Source organism: Neovison vison, chromosome 2, assembly GCF_020171115.1.
Source record: "Neovison vison isolate M4711 chromosome 2, ASM_NN_V1, whole genome shotgun sequence".
NCBI classification, from domain to species: Eukaryota; Metazoa; Chordata; class Mammalia; order Carnivora; family Mustelidae; genus Neogale; species Neogale vison.
In genome coordinates, this window is record NC_058092.1 from 81,246,292 (window position 1) to 81,262,824 (window position 16,533).

Here is a 16,533-nt window from a genome sequence, read left to right on the forward strand (position 1 = left end):
AGGGTGAAACATTTCTCCATCATTTGATAAGGCTAGTATTATCTCAAGCCCAAAATGGGACAAACAGAGTCCCAAACAGAAAGCTAAAGACCAATACCCCTCATGACTATCATTATAAAAACTCTCAACAAATTACTGGCAAGTCAAATCCAGGTATATATAAAAAGAATTATGATCAGATGAGATGTATTTCAGGAATGCAAGTGTATTTCAATATTTGAAAATCAATGCAATGCACAATATTAACAGGTATAAGAAAATCACATGAATCGTGTTAATCGATGCAAAAAAAACTGATAAAATTCATTCTGTCATTAATGACATTATTTTTTCGTTTGAGGCAAATCAGAAACAGAGGCTATGATGGTTAATACTACATGTCAACTTGACTGGGCAACAGGGAGCCCAGACATTTGGCCAAACACCATTCTGGCTATGGCAGTGAGGGTATTTTGGGGTGAAATTAATATTTGAAAGAACAGTCTGAGTAAAGAAGATTGCTCTCCCTACCAATGTGGATGGTCCTCACCCAACCAATTGAAGACCTGACTAGAACCAAACAGGCTGAGTAAAATCCTGTACCATTGGTTCTGGTTCAGTTTTTCTGGAGAACCCTGACTAATACAGAAGGGAAGCTTTCTCAACTTGACAAAGAACATCTATAAAAAACTCATAGCTGACATCATCTGTAGTGGTAAAAGAGTGAATGCATTTCTCTTAAAACCTGGAACAAGACAAAGGTGCCTGTCTTATCACTCTTATTCAATATAATACTAGAAATCCAAGCCAGTACAATAAGGCAAGAAAAGGAAAAAAAAATGATATACTGGTTGGAAGGGAAAAACTTTCCCTATTTGAAAAATACGTGATTGTCTAGAAAGTCCCAGGAAATCTGTTTTTAAAAAATTCTTAGGATTTAATAAATGAGTTCAGCAGATCACAGGATATAAGATAAAAAACAAAGATCAATTATATTTCTGCATGTTAGCAACAAACATGTAGAAACCAAAATTAAAAACATTATACCATTTATAATTTATAATCATTTCAAAAAAGGGAAATACCAAGATATTAATTTAAAAAATATGTATGTGGTCTACATACTGAAAATTACACAATGATGATGAAAGATATAAAAGAAGACCTAAATTAAATGGAGAGACATACCCTGGCTATGGCTTGGAAGACTCAACATAGTAGAGATGTCAATTTCCTCAAAATTAATTTATACATATAATGTAATTCCTGTCAAAATCCCAGAAAAATTTTGTTGGACATATAGACAAGCTCATTCCAAAATTTATACAGAAAGGCAAAGGAACGAGAATAGCTAAAACAATTTTTAAAAAGAAGAATAGGGTTGCCTGGGTGGCTCAGTCAGTTAAGCGTCTGCCTTCAGCTTAAGTCATGATCCCAGGGTTCTGGGATTGAGCCACACATTAGTCAGGCTCCCTGCTCAGCTAGAAGCCTGCTTCTCCCTCTCCCTCTGCTCGCCACTCGCCCTGCTTGAGCTCTCTCTCTCCCTCTTTGTAAAATAAACAAAAAAATTTTACAAAAAAAGAGAAAAAGAATAAAATGGGAGAACTCATTTGACTTGAAGTTAAGACTTACTACATAGCTATATCATTCTTAACAGTGTGGTACTGGCAGACGGACAGACACAGAGATCAATGAAACAGAGATTCCAGGAACAGATAAACATAAATACACCAAGCTGATTTTTTAAAAAAGATTCCCAACTTTTTTTTTTTTTTTTTTAAGATTTTATTTATTTGGGGCACCTGGATGGCTCAGTGGGTTAAAGCCTATGCCTTCGGCTCAGGTCATGATCCCAGGGTCCTGGGATTGAGCCCCGCATCGGGCTCTCTGCTCAGGGGGGAGCCTGCTTCCCGCTTTCTCCCTTTGCCTGCCTCTCTGCCTAGTTGTGATCCCTCTCTCTCTGTCAAGTAAATAAATAAAATCTTAAAAAAAAAAAGATTTTATTTATTTATTTGACAGAGAGAGAGAGAGATCACAAGTAGGCAGAGGCAGGCAGAAGAGAGAGAAGGGGAAGCAGGCTCCCTGCTGCGCAGAGAGCCCGATGCGGGGCTCAATCCCAGGACCCTGGGATCATGACCTGAGCCGAAGGCAGAGACTTTAACCCACTGAGCCACCCACGTGCGCCCCCCCAACTGATTTTTGATAAAGAAGCAAAAATAATCCCACGGAGGAAGGATTTTTTTTTTAAAAAACATATCATGCTGGACATCTATTGGAAAATGAGCCTTCATCTAAAGCTTATATTTTATACAAAAATTGATTCAAAATGATCTATGGATTCAAAAGTAAAACATAAAACTGTAAAACTTTTGGAAAAAAAAACACGAGGAAATCCTTGGAATCTAGGGCTAGGTGGAATCTAGAACTCTTCACCCAAGTTCTTAGATGTAACAACCAAAATTAAAAATTGATAAATGAGAGTTCATCAAAATAAAAACTTTTGATCTGTGAAAGTCCCTGTTAGGAAGATGGAAAGAGAAGCTGTGCCCTGGAAGAAAATATCTGTAAACCACAATACTGCACAAAAGCCTTATATCTAGAATTATAGATAAGAACTCTCAAAACTCAAAAGTAAAAGAAACAATTCAGTTAGAAAATGGGCAGAAAGACATGAACAACCCTCTCAGTGAAGAAGAAATATTAATGGCAAGCACATGAACAGATATTCAAGATCATTAGCAACTAGGAAAATACGAATTAAAACCATAATGGCATATCACTTATGAAATAGTGAGAATATCAAAATCTAGAAAGAATGCAGAGAAACTAGATCTCTCATATACTGCTAGTAAGATGTTAAGTGGTAATACCTACTATGGGAAACAGTCTGGCAGTTTCTTACAAAATTTAACTTGAACCTTCTATCGGACCCAGCAATCTCATTTGTGGACATTTGCTTACAGAAATGAAAACTTAATACCTGTACAAAAACCTGTACATAAATGGTCATTAGGAGCTTTATTTATAACAGCAGAAAACTGAAACAATTCAAATGTCTCTCAAAGCATGAATGGCTAAGCAAACTGCGGTATATCTGTACAATGGAATTCTATTCAGCAATAAAAAGAAATTACTGATACATGCAAAATAATGAATAAATCTCAAGACCATTATGCTTAGTGAAAAAGGTCAATCTCAAAAGGTTTCACACTGTTTGAGTCTATTCATAGAACATTACTGGGGCTCCTGAGTGGCTCAGGTCATGATTCCAGGGTCCTGGGATCAAGGCCTGCATTGGGCTCCCTGCTCAGTGGGAACCCTACTTCTCCTTCTCCCACTCCCCATGTTTGTATTCCCTCCCTCGCTGTCTCTATCAAGTAAATAAATAAAATCTTTAAAAAAAATTAGAACATTATTGATATGATAAACAATCAGTGGTTGCCAGGAGACAGGGATGGAGGAAGCACAGGGGAGTTCTTTTGCAGTGACAGAACAGTTTTGAATCTTGATTTTGGTGGTGATTACACAAATAAGTACATGAATAAAGTAGCAGAGAACTCTACATACACATACATACAACCATACATGGATGTATATAAAAAAGCAGTGAAAAGTGAGTAGGTCTATCGTCTGGTTCATAGTATCACACAAATATACATTTTCTGACACTGTACTACAGTTATACACGATGCCACCATTAGGGGAAGCAGGGTGAAGAGTACATGAACCTCTTGTAACCACATGCAACTTCTTGTGATCTGTAATTATTTCAAAATGTTAAAAAAAAAATCTAAAAAAAAAAAAAAAAAGACATGTCCAAACGTTTTTTTAAAAAATATCTCGATTAGCAGAATAAGATTGTAGTTCCAGAAACGGAAGAACAATTTCTGATCTAAATAGTTTTTTTCCAGGAGAATTACTCTCCATTTCATGTCTACCTGTTGTTTATTTTTCTTGAAACTAACTAAATAAAAAGCTTCTCAGGGCCATAGGTCATATTGCATTAATCCCCTTCAATTCCTACTGCAATATAGACGTTAAACAAAAAAAGACTAGTGAAATTCTGAATTGAGCAAGTTAGCTAATTTTGGCAGATACCAACACACTTCTAAAGAGAACCAGAGTTAACTGCACTGACTAGCTCTGTGACCTGGGTTACTTAGACCTCTCTGGACATTGGGCTTCTCATCTCTTGGATAAATATAAAGAGTACTATGTTAGAAGACTGTTAGAAAAATTAAATGAGTTAATGTATGTATTTAGGGGAGTGCCAGACATACTGGAATAGCTCAATAATTTTTTTTTTCATTGTAGGGCTTGAACTCACAATCCTGAGATCAAGACCTGAGCTGAGATCAAGTCAGACGCTTAACTGAGCCACCCAGGTGCCCCCCAATAAATGTTATTTTTCTAAAAGATCTTAAAAATATGACTTTTAGGTGGATCCATTCTCGTGAATCAATATTATAATCAATAGAATGGTTAAGTAGTTATTTCCTTTAACTATTGGGATTTCAATGAGAAAAGTCTGTTCGTGGGAATTATAAAGAAAAAAGCCCAATATGCCATCTTAACAGTACCTATGATACTTAGCTTTGTAAAAATGATTACTGATTACTTGTACTAAGTTCTGAAGTTCCAGGTACTAATTTCTAGTAACAATAAAATATTAGATGTAAAATGCCAATTAATAAAGGTATAAGTCCAAAGATTTTAACTTTATGTACATTATGTGATTCTCCGACTCAGCTGACTTGTTAATCTTTCACTCTTCTTAAAATGACCTTTTTCTGTTCTCTAACTTTTGTCCACCATTGCTTAAATGCCATCTCTATTCTGAAACCTTACTCCACTCCCCAGAGAAGATTTATCACACTATCACAATCCAGCTATAGGCAAGATTGCTGTCTACTGTGCTTACTTTTATATACCTCACACACAGTATAAATCCTGGCAGAGTATATCCTCAACAAATATTGGGAATGAACCAACCACTGACATCCTCTTCCGATAGTTTTATGGCAATTTTCCCTTGCTATCATTAAGGAACTTGGCATACTGAATTACGATTACTTTCCCATTTGTCGCCTCCACTAGAGTGTAAGCTGAGGGCAAGGCCCACGTCTCACATATGTTTGCACCCTGAGTAACTAGCACGGTGACTGGAACAGGAGATGTGCTGAGAGGCTACCATGGCCCGGGAAGTTTCCTAACGGTGAACAAGGCAGGCACACTTCCTTATGGAATGACAACAAATACAAAAAAAAAGAGAACTTTGATTGGGATTAGTACTACGAAGAAAATAAAGCAGGATGATGTGATCGAGGGATGCAGATGTTAGCTGGAGAAGTCCTAGGAGTCAAGCCTTTGTAAGGAGGTAATATCTGAGCTCGAATCTGGTTATGTTTATATCAGGAGTAAAGAGTCCCAAACACAGAACAGCAAGTACAAGGGCTCTGAGATATGAATCAGCTGGGTTTTTTGTTTTGTTTTTTTAAAAGGCAGCAGGTGTGGCTGGCATAGAGTCAACAAAGGGAAGAGAGGAGAAGAGGTCAAAGAAGCAGGTCAGGGCGGGAGCACGCAGGCTACCCTAAGTTTGGACTCTATTCTAACAGCATGGAAAGCCACTGGAGGATTTTAAGTGTGAAGTAACAGAATCTAAATTACATTAAAAAAATTTACATTGATTGTTAAGAGGTAAAGAAATTGCAGGTGGTCACAAACTTCCTTCCACACGCAGACAGGTCAGGAGATCATACAATGGGGGTGCTGGACGGCACGGTGGCAGTGAAGATGGACAGAAATAAACACAGGTGATAGACTGCAAAGACATGGCTGGAAGGATGTGCTATTGAACACAGGAAGTAGGGTGTGGGAAAGAGGAATCAAAGACGTCTCCCAGGGATTTCACTAGAGCAAATTTGCTAAAATGGGGAAAGACTAGGAAACATCTACTATTTTGGTCAAGAAAGTTTCAGATGCCTATTAGATATCCAAGTGGAAAAATAGCACACAGCAGGCACTTGCTGTATCTTTTTGAGGACGGACGTCCACTTTGAGGACGGACTTGTCTATAAATCAAACATAGTACAGGATTCCAAATTTGACTAACTCTATTTGCTGATTCCAAGGTAACAGAAAAAAACAGACAATAATAAGTGAATAATAAGTGACTGAATGACCAGAGGTCTCAGCTCATTTGATGAAATGTCATTTTTGCTACTACTCATGCTCCTGGACCCGTATTTTTTATACAAAGGTGCTGCATTTTATGTCAGAAATTTTAGACAAATGTTGTCAACTCAGGTATTTGTTCCACTTCTCTAGGCCTTATAAACACTGGGGTGATTAGTATCAAGAGCGGTAAGCAATGACTTTCAGTAAAAGATCACAGGGATCGTGAAAAGCCACATTTTAAGACTACTGGAAGCCAAAGGTGCTGCTTTTGGCGACAATACATATTTTAATCCATTTCATCTTTTTTAAAATCAAAATTTATTGAAATATGATTTTCATACAGTAAAAGTTATCCTTCTTAGTGTACTGGTCTGAGTTTTGACAAACACATACAATCAACTAGCCACCATCACGACAATCAAGATATACGACAGTTTTTCACCCCCCAAAAGCTCCTTCACGTCCTTTTGTAGTCAGTCCCTCCCCCATCCCCAGATGCTGGCAACTACTGATCTGTTTTTGGTTCCATTTTTTTTTCAAACTCAACAATAGTCTTATGAACTTATGACATCTATTCACAAATGGCTGACAAAACCCTGTTTCTTACAAAATATGATGTGTGAAGTATCAGAACCACCTAAAAAGTATTTGATGATGTTGTAAAAGAAGAAACCATCCTTTCCGATTTACTGAGAGAGATTTGACTGAGGTCTCCAAAACAGAGTTTATAAATTTTTTTCTAAGATGAGCTTTTCATTTAATAATTGGCTTGAATGAAACAAGCATGAATTTTAATATACACTCAACAAACGGACTCGTACACTTTTTCCTTAAAATGACCTAAGGTTTTGGATTACTATTCTCATCCAAAAAGTCAGTTAAGACATTGAACAGTCCATATCCTCACAATGGTTTTATCTATACATGCTTCTGTAACAGGAAACTGGTAAATATAAACTTCTTTTTATTTTCCAAGTCAATCTCATTTGTAGAATTCTGTAATTATACTTCCTATAATGGTACTATTTCCCCCTATTTTTACTATCCATTTTGTTTTAAAAATACTTTGACAAATACACATGACATTTAATTTTGAAATATGCTACTATCACTCAATTACATCAGTGTTAAATCTGCTATGAAAGCAGGTACTTGAGTTGTTGGCATTTACTTTCATTTTATACTACTATTTAGGGGGAGTGATAGTTCATGTAATTTATTTTAAAACATAATGTATCAACTGATTCTTAATTGGAATGAACGAACACAGCATCCACAGTGTGAGCCAGAAATGGTGGCACACAGTTCAGTGGTTAACGCCTTGGGCTTTGCAATCAGTTAAGGCCTGGCTTCTAGTCCTAGCTCTGTTATTTTTTGGTTGTAACTCCACATGGAGTTACCAAAAGTAACCACCTGCCTCAGCGCCTCAGATTCCTCATTCACTAAATGGGAACAATAGCAGGACCTACCTCAGGTGGCAGCGATGTGAGCACTCAGCACCGCATCTGGCACGTGTGCGTGCTCAGTAAATAGTACCTATTATATACCAGATGGGGTTTTCATTTGAAAAACATTAGAATGTTCCATTCTTCAGCACTCATTCTGGAACAATAAAGAAAGTGCCTGTGTTTATATTTTATAGTGGCACAGTGAGGGACGGAGACAGCTGAGTGGTGCAGGTGACACAGGTATGCGCCCACTTTACAGCAGAGCAGAAAGACACCTTGCTGTTAAGATAACTCTACTGATTTAAGGTAGGATGCTGTCATCCCTTTCAAGAGTGGGTTTTTCTTTCACTTTTTTTTTTTTTTTTTTAAAAAAACAAGTAAAGAAGAAATAGAGCTTTGTGATAGAAGGCATAAGAAAGCCAAGGATGACCACAGGAGAGATCTACATGTTGTAGTAAAAAAGGCCTCTTAACAATTACCTTTTCTCTGTAAAGCAAAGGGGATTTCATTAAGTGCAAATTAATTTTGTGAGGCCAACTGTGTCAGAACAGCTGATTGGATAATGCTCAGGTTTGAAAGTTTTTTTTAACTAACTCAGCTCAAAATTTCACACCCCCTGTCCCTTTCACTATTATTCCTTTAGAAACATAATAGTTTTTTTTTCTTCCACTTTTTACGAGCAAATTTATAGCACTCATAAAATTTTAGACTAAGGAGACTGAGAGGATATCTAGTACAATCCTTTCGTTTTAAGGTAAAGAATAAGGCCCAGAAGGGAACTGGCGAAAATTATATAAAAGCCAAAGTGGGCCTGGGACCAAGTGTCCTAATGTCCCACCAGTTACTCCGCTACAAGGGTATCAAATACTTCGCCTAGGTAGTCAGCGGAGCTCCTCTGTCCCGTGGCAGACATCATCTACCAGTCACTACTTCCTTCGGAGCCTTAGCCCTTTAGAGTCCTAAACCACACTCCAGCTAGCTGTTGCCAGTGATGGTGGCCATGTCTCTAGTGATGTAGTAAAATATAAATCCAAATTTCCTGCTGAAAATGTGAAGACATTTTTTCCTGATTTCTGTTCTGTCTTTTGAATTTTAGAAATAAATAAAATTTTCTGGTCCCCTAAAGGGAAATATCTAAATTCTACATACTAAAAATGTGGTGGGAGATTATGAAATAAATTCACTTTGTCAAATTTTTAAAGATAAATATAAGCAAAATTAATCTATGGTGACAGAAATCAGAAAGTGGCTGCTCAGGGCCAGAAGGTGAATGAGAAGAAGCAGGAGAAAACTTTCTGGGGTGACAGAACTGTTGTGTATCTTGATAGGGATATGGTCAAACTATACACTTAAGATCTGCTCATCTCTTGGGGCACCTGGCTGGCTCAGGTGGGAAAGCATGTGACTCTTGATCTCAGGGCCATGGGTTCCAGCCCCACGTTGGGTATAGAGATTACTTAAATAAAATTTAGGAAAAAAAGAGCTGTGTATTTCACTTTTGTAAATTAAATCATTTAAAAACAATCTAACCTACTCATGCAGTATCATTCAGATACTACATTCAGATAAATTCTCATCCAAAGAAGAGACCTGAACTTATGTAAATCCAGCTTATAAAGGGCAATGCCCAAAATCATAGAGATCTTTCAAAATCAACCTAAATACACTTCTGTTCAGCTACTTATGAGAACATCTACTGTGCCAGAACTCGTGTATGTGGAGAACAAATAGAGTTTCCTTCTCGGCTATGCAAATTAATGGATACTGCCTTAAAATAGGAATGAAAGTAGTATTTAAGAACTGTGTACACTATCATGATAACATATCTATTGCCTTCCATTGTCTACTAAAATGCACTTGGAATTTAATAACAGAACTTCATCCTAAAGACCACAGAAAATGTAGATAAGGAACGTAAAGTTGATTACAGTATAGTCATTAAGTTTTTATATTTCTATTTCCTGTATTACTTTCCTATGAAAATTTGGGTGTGTAAAACATTCATCCCACTACATACCATATCTGGTAAGAGAATCTTGAAAAAACAAAAAGTTCTGAAAAGGAATAAGCAATTGGCTCTCTTCTAGCTGATAAGCACGTGATGTTGGTTCAGGAGCCACAGGTGAATAGGATGACAAATTGGCTAAAGATACTGTTAGGTTGGGGCTTACACCACAAAGAGAAGGAACAGAAGAGGGCAAATTTAGAGTTCAAGTTACGGCTAGAAAGGGAAGACAAATATTTCACCTCTTTCAGCAAAGTGCATTGTGTGATAAATTTTAGCATACGTTAGTAAAAGGTCTAGTCTAAAATCTGGCACACTGAGAAATTGTAGCTGGTGATGAAAACACTATGGTCTATTACTAATAAAGGATCTATGTACGGGAGTGTGACTTGCCCTCCCCTTAGTGATGGTTATACGTACCAAATCTGGCTTCACTTTGTGAGTCAGGGGAAAGGACAGCCACATGGAGTACAGGGTGGTGAGCACCGTGGAGAGCCAGGACTGCTGAACCTCCCGGCTTCTGGGAATGCGGTGAATGTAGTATTCGGAAAGCTAGAAGGAAAGAGTAAAAATCCAAATCAACTGGGCCACTGATACCCAAGGTAAACACAGTTAACAGTTACCACTGTTGAAGTTTGGGGAAGTAACCAAACATAGTAATATTTCTGTAGCAAAACATGAACATTCACATTAAATAGAATAAATAAAGACTATAAGAGACTCAGACCAATTCAAATTCAGGTTTTGCTGTCGAACTTGTCACAAACTTTGAACTCCTACCCCCAGCTTTCAGAACTTTTTGGAAATTCAGCTAAAGGACTATGGAACCTGTACTGCAAAGTACATGTGAATCCAATAAGATGTCACTTGTTATTAGGGTAAAAATAACCCAGCTGCATCTTATTATAGAAGGTTTTTGGATGTTACTTCCCAATTTTGAGGACTGATCTTACTACCTATAAAATTTTCTTCAAAAAAGCATGAGTGTTTATCATGTCCCTTGAATCTCTTTAACCTGTTAGCATATAACTTTGTAAAGAAGCAATGTACCATATTTCTGGATATTTTTAGTGTCCTGAGGAGCTGGAAGGGCAATCAGTTCAACTCTAACTCTAGAAGCCAGCTCCTCAGATTCCATATTTGCTCCAGAGGGGCAAACACACAGGTCTGGTAGGGGTTTTGCAAGGGTGTCTGGAACAGTCTACATCTCATCTCAGGTAGCAGCTTAAAGGAGGAGACAAAAGAGGTTTAGGAAGTCTCTGTCCATTCTCAGAAGAGGAACAAAAACTAGTGGAGGGGTGTCCTGGGGTGGAGACTGAGGGATCACTAAGATGGAAACTAGAAAAATAGGCCCGAGTGTGAAAAATAAGGCAAGTGACCCAAGAGTGATGACCTCTGTTTTGACTTCTGGACGCACATGTCCAGAGCCCAACCTCAGCCTCCTGGTCAGATGCTAGCAGTGGGCAGTCTCGGTTCACCTGTGCCTGGAACTAACTGGGACAAGGACTGCATATCTATGGCGAAATCACCGTTTGCAGAGGACAGTCCCAGTCTATACCTGTAGGCCCAGCATAATTATTAACAGTGCCCCTAGTGCCCCTTCTGTTCTCAGAAGTGTCCCAGTGGAATGATAAACCATACAGTAACCACAAGGCAGGACAATGAGTAGGTTCTTCCATGTCACAGGGAAGGCAATTTATTCAGAAGAGCCCAGGGCAACATGATGGAAGAATCCACGTTACCATCAAGGATGAGACTGTAAGTCGTAGCTGGGAAGAAAGCCAAGCTGAAATTTCTACCAGTGACATAAACAGGAAAGCAGTCAGGTGATGACGAGCTTGGGGAAGGGCAGTGATGAGGAGTTAGGCAAGGGATCAGAACCATGAACCCAACTGGCAGGGGACAGAAGAGGCTGTATGGTGCAGCTGTCCAGCCTATATACTCTATACTGGAGAGGCCCTCCATCTCCAAATTCCATACAAATCTTCCCTATGTTATTATTATTTTTAAAAGATTTTATTCATTTATTTGAGAGAGAGAGAAAGAAAGAAAGCACGAGAGAGCTCATGCATGAGGTGGGGGTTGGGGGTAGAGGGAAAGGGAAAAGCAGGCTTCCCACTGAGCAGGGAGCCCAATGTGGAGCTCAATCCCAAGACTTCAAGATCATGATCTGAGCTGAAGTCAGTTGCTTAACTGACTAAACTACCTAGGCGCCCCTACATTATTATTTTTTGATGAGAAGTTCATGTAATTGGAAATCCTACCAAAAAGGTTTCTCTCTAAATCTGTCCCTACCCCCCCATTCCCTCACTACAAAAGCAGATCTGCTCAGAGGTGCTCAGAGGCACCTTTCCCAATTAACCTTTCTAAGATAACCCCTGCCCCCACACATACACATACTCTTCCCTCTCCCATTAGCAGGCCTGCTTAATGTTTTAAAATTACTCCACTCACTGGAGGTGGGTGGGAGGGATGGGGTGGCTGGGTGATGGATACTGGGGAGGGTATGTGCTATGGTGAATGCTGTGAATTGTCTAAGATTGATGAATCACAAAACTGTACCCCTGAAGTAAATAATATATTATATGTTAATAAAAAAATTACTCCACTCATTCTACTGGCATATTATATACTTATTTATTTACTATCTGTCTCCCCCATTAGAATGTAACTTACTTGAGGAGGCCGGGAAATTTAATCACTGCCATCTCAGTGCTGATTTAAAAAAAATAATATTTTATTTATTTATTTGACAGAGAGAGAGATCACAAATAGGCAGAGAGGCAGGCAGAGAGAGAGGGGGAAGCATACTCCCTGCTGAGCAGAGAGCCTGACATGGGGCTTGATCTCAGGACCCTGAGATCATGACCTGAGCCGAAGGCAGAGACTACCCAGGTGCCCCGATCTCAGTGCTTATTTTTTTTTTTGAAAGATTTTATTTATTTATTTGACAGAGAGAGATCACAAGTAGACAGAGAGGCAGGCAGAGAGAGAGAGGGAAGCAGGCTCCCTGCTGAGCAGAGAGCCTGATGTGGGACTCGATCCCAGGACCCCGAGATCATGACCTGAGCCAAAGGCAGCGGCTTAACCCACTGAGCCACCCAGGCGCCCCGATCTCAGTGCTTATTAAGAGTACCTGGTTTAGGGGCGCCTGGGGCTCAGTAGGTTAAGCCTTTGCCTTCTGCTCAGGTCATGATCTCAGAGTCCTGGGATTGATCAATCCCCCCATCGGGCTCTCTGCTCAGCGGGGAGCCTGCTTCCCCCTCTCTCTCTCTGCCTACTTGTGATCTCTGTCTGTCAAATAAATAAATAAAATCTTTAAAAAAAAAAAACAAACAATAGTACCTGGTTTAAGCTGATGCTCAATCAATGTTTATTGAATTAGTGATTCAATATGTTGTTTACTGCACCTTAATATAAATTAATCCAATCTTTTTAAAAAAAGATTTATTTATTTGAGAGAGAGAGCACAGGTGGGGTGATGGTCAGAGGAGAGGCAGACTCCCTGCCAAGCAGGGAGCCCAATGCAGGACTTGATCCCGGGACTCTGGGTTCATGACCTGAGCCAAAGGCAGACACTTAACGACTGAGCCACCTACGCGTCCAACCCAATCTTTTTGTTAACTAGCTGAGATGTATTTAGGTGGAGAATATAAAAGGGCACAAAGAAGATGATTTTCAGATTGTACACTTAGGGTCTTATTTGTAGAGGCCACTCCATAAATGGGTTGAACTGAACAGAATTCCTGGGATTAGAGAGAAAAAAACCTAAGCAAAGCAGGTGATTGGGAGCTTATACATAGCTGGAGCCAGGAGGAAGCAAGTTCTAAGGGCCTGGAGAAACAGGACCAATGCCCCATCCCCCGACCCCAACAATGTGTCCTAGGTAGATAGCCTAGACTTCTCTCTGTGAACTGACCATTCACAAGGGCCTCAAGAAGTTTCTCAGTCCTGTAAATCTTCAAGTCTTCTCCCCAGAAAACAGATCCATGAGAGGAGTATCCCCGAGGCTCTGAGTTCTGAGCATAAAAGTGAAGGGAGCCCGCTAGTTAGAGCAAGCGGAGCATCGCATTCTGCATCCAGAACTGCTTGGAAAATCTCTGTGCCCACAGTTTCTGTTTAGACTTGTTAGGCAGGTGTGTAGTTAAGTGAATGGGAATCTGGGGCCATCTTGATAAGAACAGGGCTCTCAGGTTAGCTATGCTTGATACACAGAAACTGGTGCTGGGGTATGTGATGTCCTGCATTGTCTAAAGAAAATACTGAAGGCTAGGCCATGGTGAAATCTTGAGAGTTTTTAAAATTACTTTATATATTAAATAAACAAACACATAAAGAAGTCAACAAGGAAAAATTATCAATAGGCAGCTTGTATTTCGGTTTTAACAAAAGTTCCTCTGAAGACAAAAGAATGGAACAGAGTTTCAGGAAACTAAAATTTAGGCCTGGCTATGACCTTTGGCCAGACATTCCTAGGGGTTGCAGCATCTGAGAAATCCAAATGAAGGCATCTTCATAGACATATTGTTTTTGTTAGCTTATACTTTTGCCTTGAGGGAAATGTCCCTGACCTTCTTTCATGTCCTACTAATGGGATGCAGGACATAAAGGAAGCTTCAGCCAACACTTTCCCACCCCCAGACCCAATATTTTGTTCAGGAGTGACATACAACCCAAGCCGGGTCAGTCTTTCCTGGATTCTGGACCCAGGAAAAGCTGTTTCTTTGAATGACACTTTGGGCTGTTAAACTTGTTCTGAATCCATTCCACTGGGGCCAAGAAATGGATACTTGTCTTAGTGTTCCTCTATTCACCAAGCTTTTCTGTAACAACTCAAAAGTGACTACCATTTTTGATACCAAAACATGGTATTCTGCATTCCTAAACCAGAAATCAACAAATGAACAGTAGAATCTATCATAGATAGAGTTTTGGCTTATATATGAAGATCGTGAAATCTATGTTGGTCTTGGCAAAGATGGAGGGTGGGGAGACCTGCTCCTGGGTGTCCTTCTTTCAAAACCTCTACACACATTCCTCGTCTATCTACTTACTCCTTACATCCCTGCTACTCCTGGTCCGATGATTGCTATCTCTCATGATAACTACACTAGTTTCCTAATTAATCTCTGCTTCACCTCTGGATCCCCTATGCTTTATTCTCTACAGAATTGCCAGAGATTATAATGTAGAGCAGACATTCCCTTTCATTCTCCTGCTTAAAACTCCCTAAACGCTTGTGATGAAATCCAAATTTCTGATCATTTCTTGTTCACCCACCAGTCATAACAGCCTTCTTTCTGCTGTGTGAATGCATCAAGCTCACTCCTTCCTGAGGGTCTTTTTGGCTTATTCTGAGTGGTCTGCTGTGCCCTCCAGCTTGGCTCTACTCAGGTCTTGTTGGAACATTACCTCCTCAGAGAGGAGACAGGCTCCCCACTGGCCACTGGCCCCCCCTCTAATACGCAGTCACCCTCCGCCACACTGTCTTATTTTACCATCTTCACAGCAATTACTCATACTCCCAATTAACTTGTTCATTTGTGTGTTCAACTGTTGTCTGCCTCTCTGTTCAAAAACAAGCTCCACGAGAGAAAGGATTTCATCTTGTTCACGGCCGAAATCCCAGTGTGCACAACGGTGTCTCACACAACACAGATGCTTATCAGTACTTGGTGAACAGATCAATGACTGTCACTAGTCATTAGTTTTGTCTTACTAGACTGTAATTTCTAGACATTCAGACTGTGGTCTGTGCTGGAGAAGATGCTGACTCTTTACCTCAATACATCTCGGCATATCTGTGTATATCCTGCAGTTCGTGCAGATCCTGCAACATGATCCAGTCTCTAGCACACCACTGGTACCAAAAGACAAAAAAGTGACATTCTCTCTTTCCCTTATTCTCTCCCCACCATATTTTAGAAAAAGACATATACTAGTGAGACACCCTTTCCATCCATCTAAGTGTCCTCATTACGAAGGGGCAGAGGCCATGTGCTCTACAGTACTGTGTATACCCACAGAGCCTCCCAGTGTTTCCCACACATGCTTGACTGAGGCATAATGAAATGTATAGTAGAAGACAGACAAGAAAGGGAGAATGCTTATAAAAAAAAAAAAAAAGAAATGGATTATTTTTCAGGCTTCTAGTTTGTCTGAAATTATGTGAAACACTGAGTTAAATGCTAATAGTATATGACAACTTGTAACTTTCAAAGTATCTTCCAGAATTACATCACTGCTAAAACCCACAAACATATCTGGCATCAGATCTGTGACAACCTAAATAGAAGTTTATAGTGATTTAGATGGAAATAATTCCACCAAGAATCCAGATGGCATCATAAACCACAACACAGCAGATTAAGTGGTCTATGAAGTCATTCTTTGGGGTTACCACACACTGAAATGTACAATATGTTTATTATTTAATGAATGCCACACTATTGCAGAATCTTGGAAACAAGACAAAACTAAAATGGTAAGATTTCATTCAACCAAAAATGGTTTCAGCTTTCTTTCATAACTATTTTTTCAATAATGTGAAGTATAGCATATATTAAAAAAATATGTTGGATGGTCCCATATTCTGAAATCAAAATGACCATAATTGACTGCATGCACAAAAATGTTTTTATGTGCATGTCCTTTAAGTACGTGGTAGTTGCTTACTTCATGGTAGCTGACGAAGAAGGGCCATGAAGGAGTGAAGGGGCCATGGGTTCCAGACTGGGTCTTGCCGAGAACCAGCTCTGTCCCTTTGGATGAGTCAAGTTCTCTGGACCTCAGTCTCTCACAAGGAGGCCTGGAAAGATCATGGATCCTCAACCAGCCACCATGACTTTACAACTGGCTCTGAAGTCTGACTTGTCAACAACAAGCCAGGTTGCTGCTCTAGGCTTGTCCATGGCTTTCAGGCAC

At 39.5% G+C, this 16,533-nt stretch overlaps 1 protein-coding gene across 1 annotated transcript in view; it reads right to left on the minus strand.

Annotated features, from left to right (window-relative positions):
- The window catches only part of ALG14 (ALG14 UDP-N-acetylglucosaminyltransferase subunit), an 88,855-nt gene that overhangs the window by 44,569 nt on the left and 27,753 nt on the right, over positions 1-16,533 (minus strand). The window contains exon 3 of the mRNA XM_044238731.1: positions 10,030-10,161. Within this exon, the coding sequence (XP_044094666.1) occupies positions 10,030-10,161 (132 nt within the window). The remainder of the gene's footprint in view (positions 1-10,029; positions 10,162-16,533) is intronic.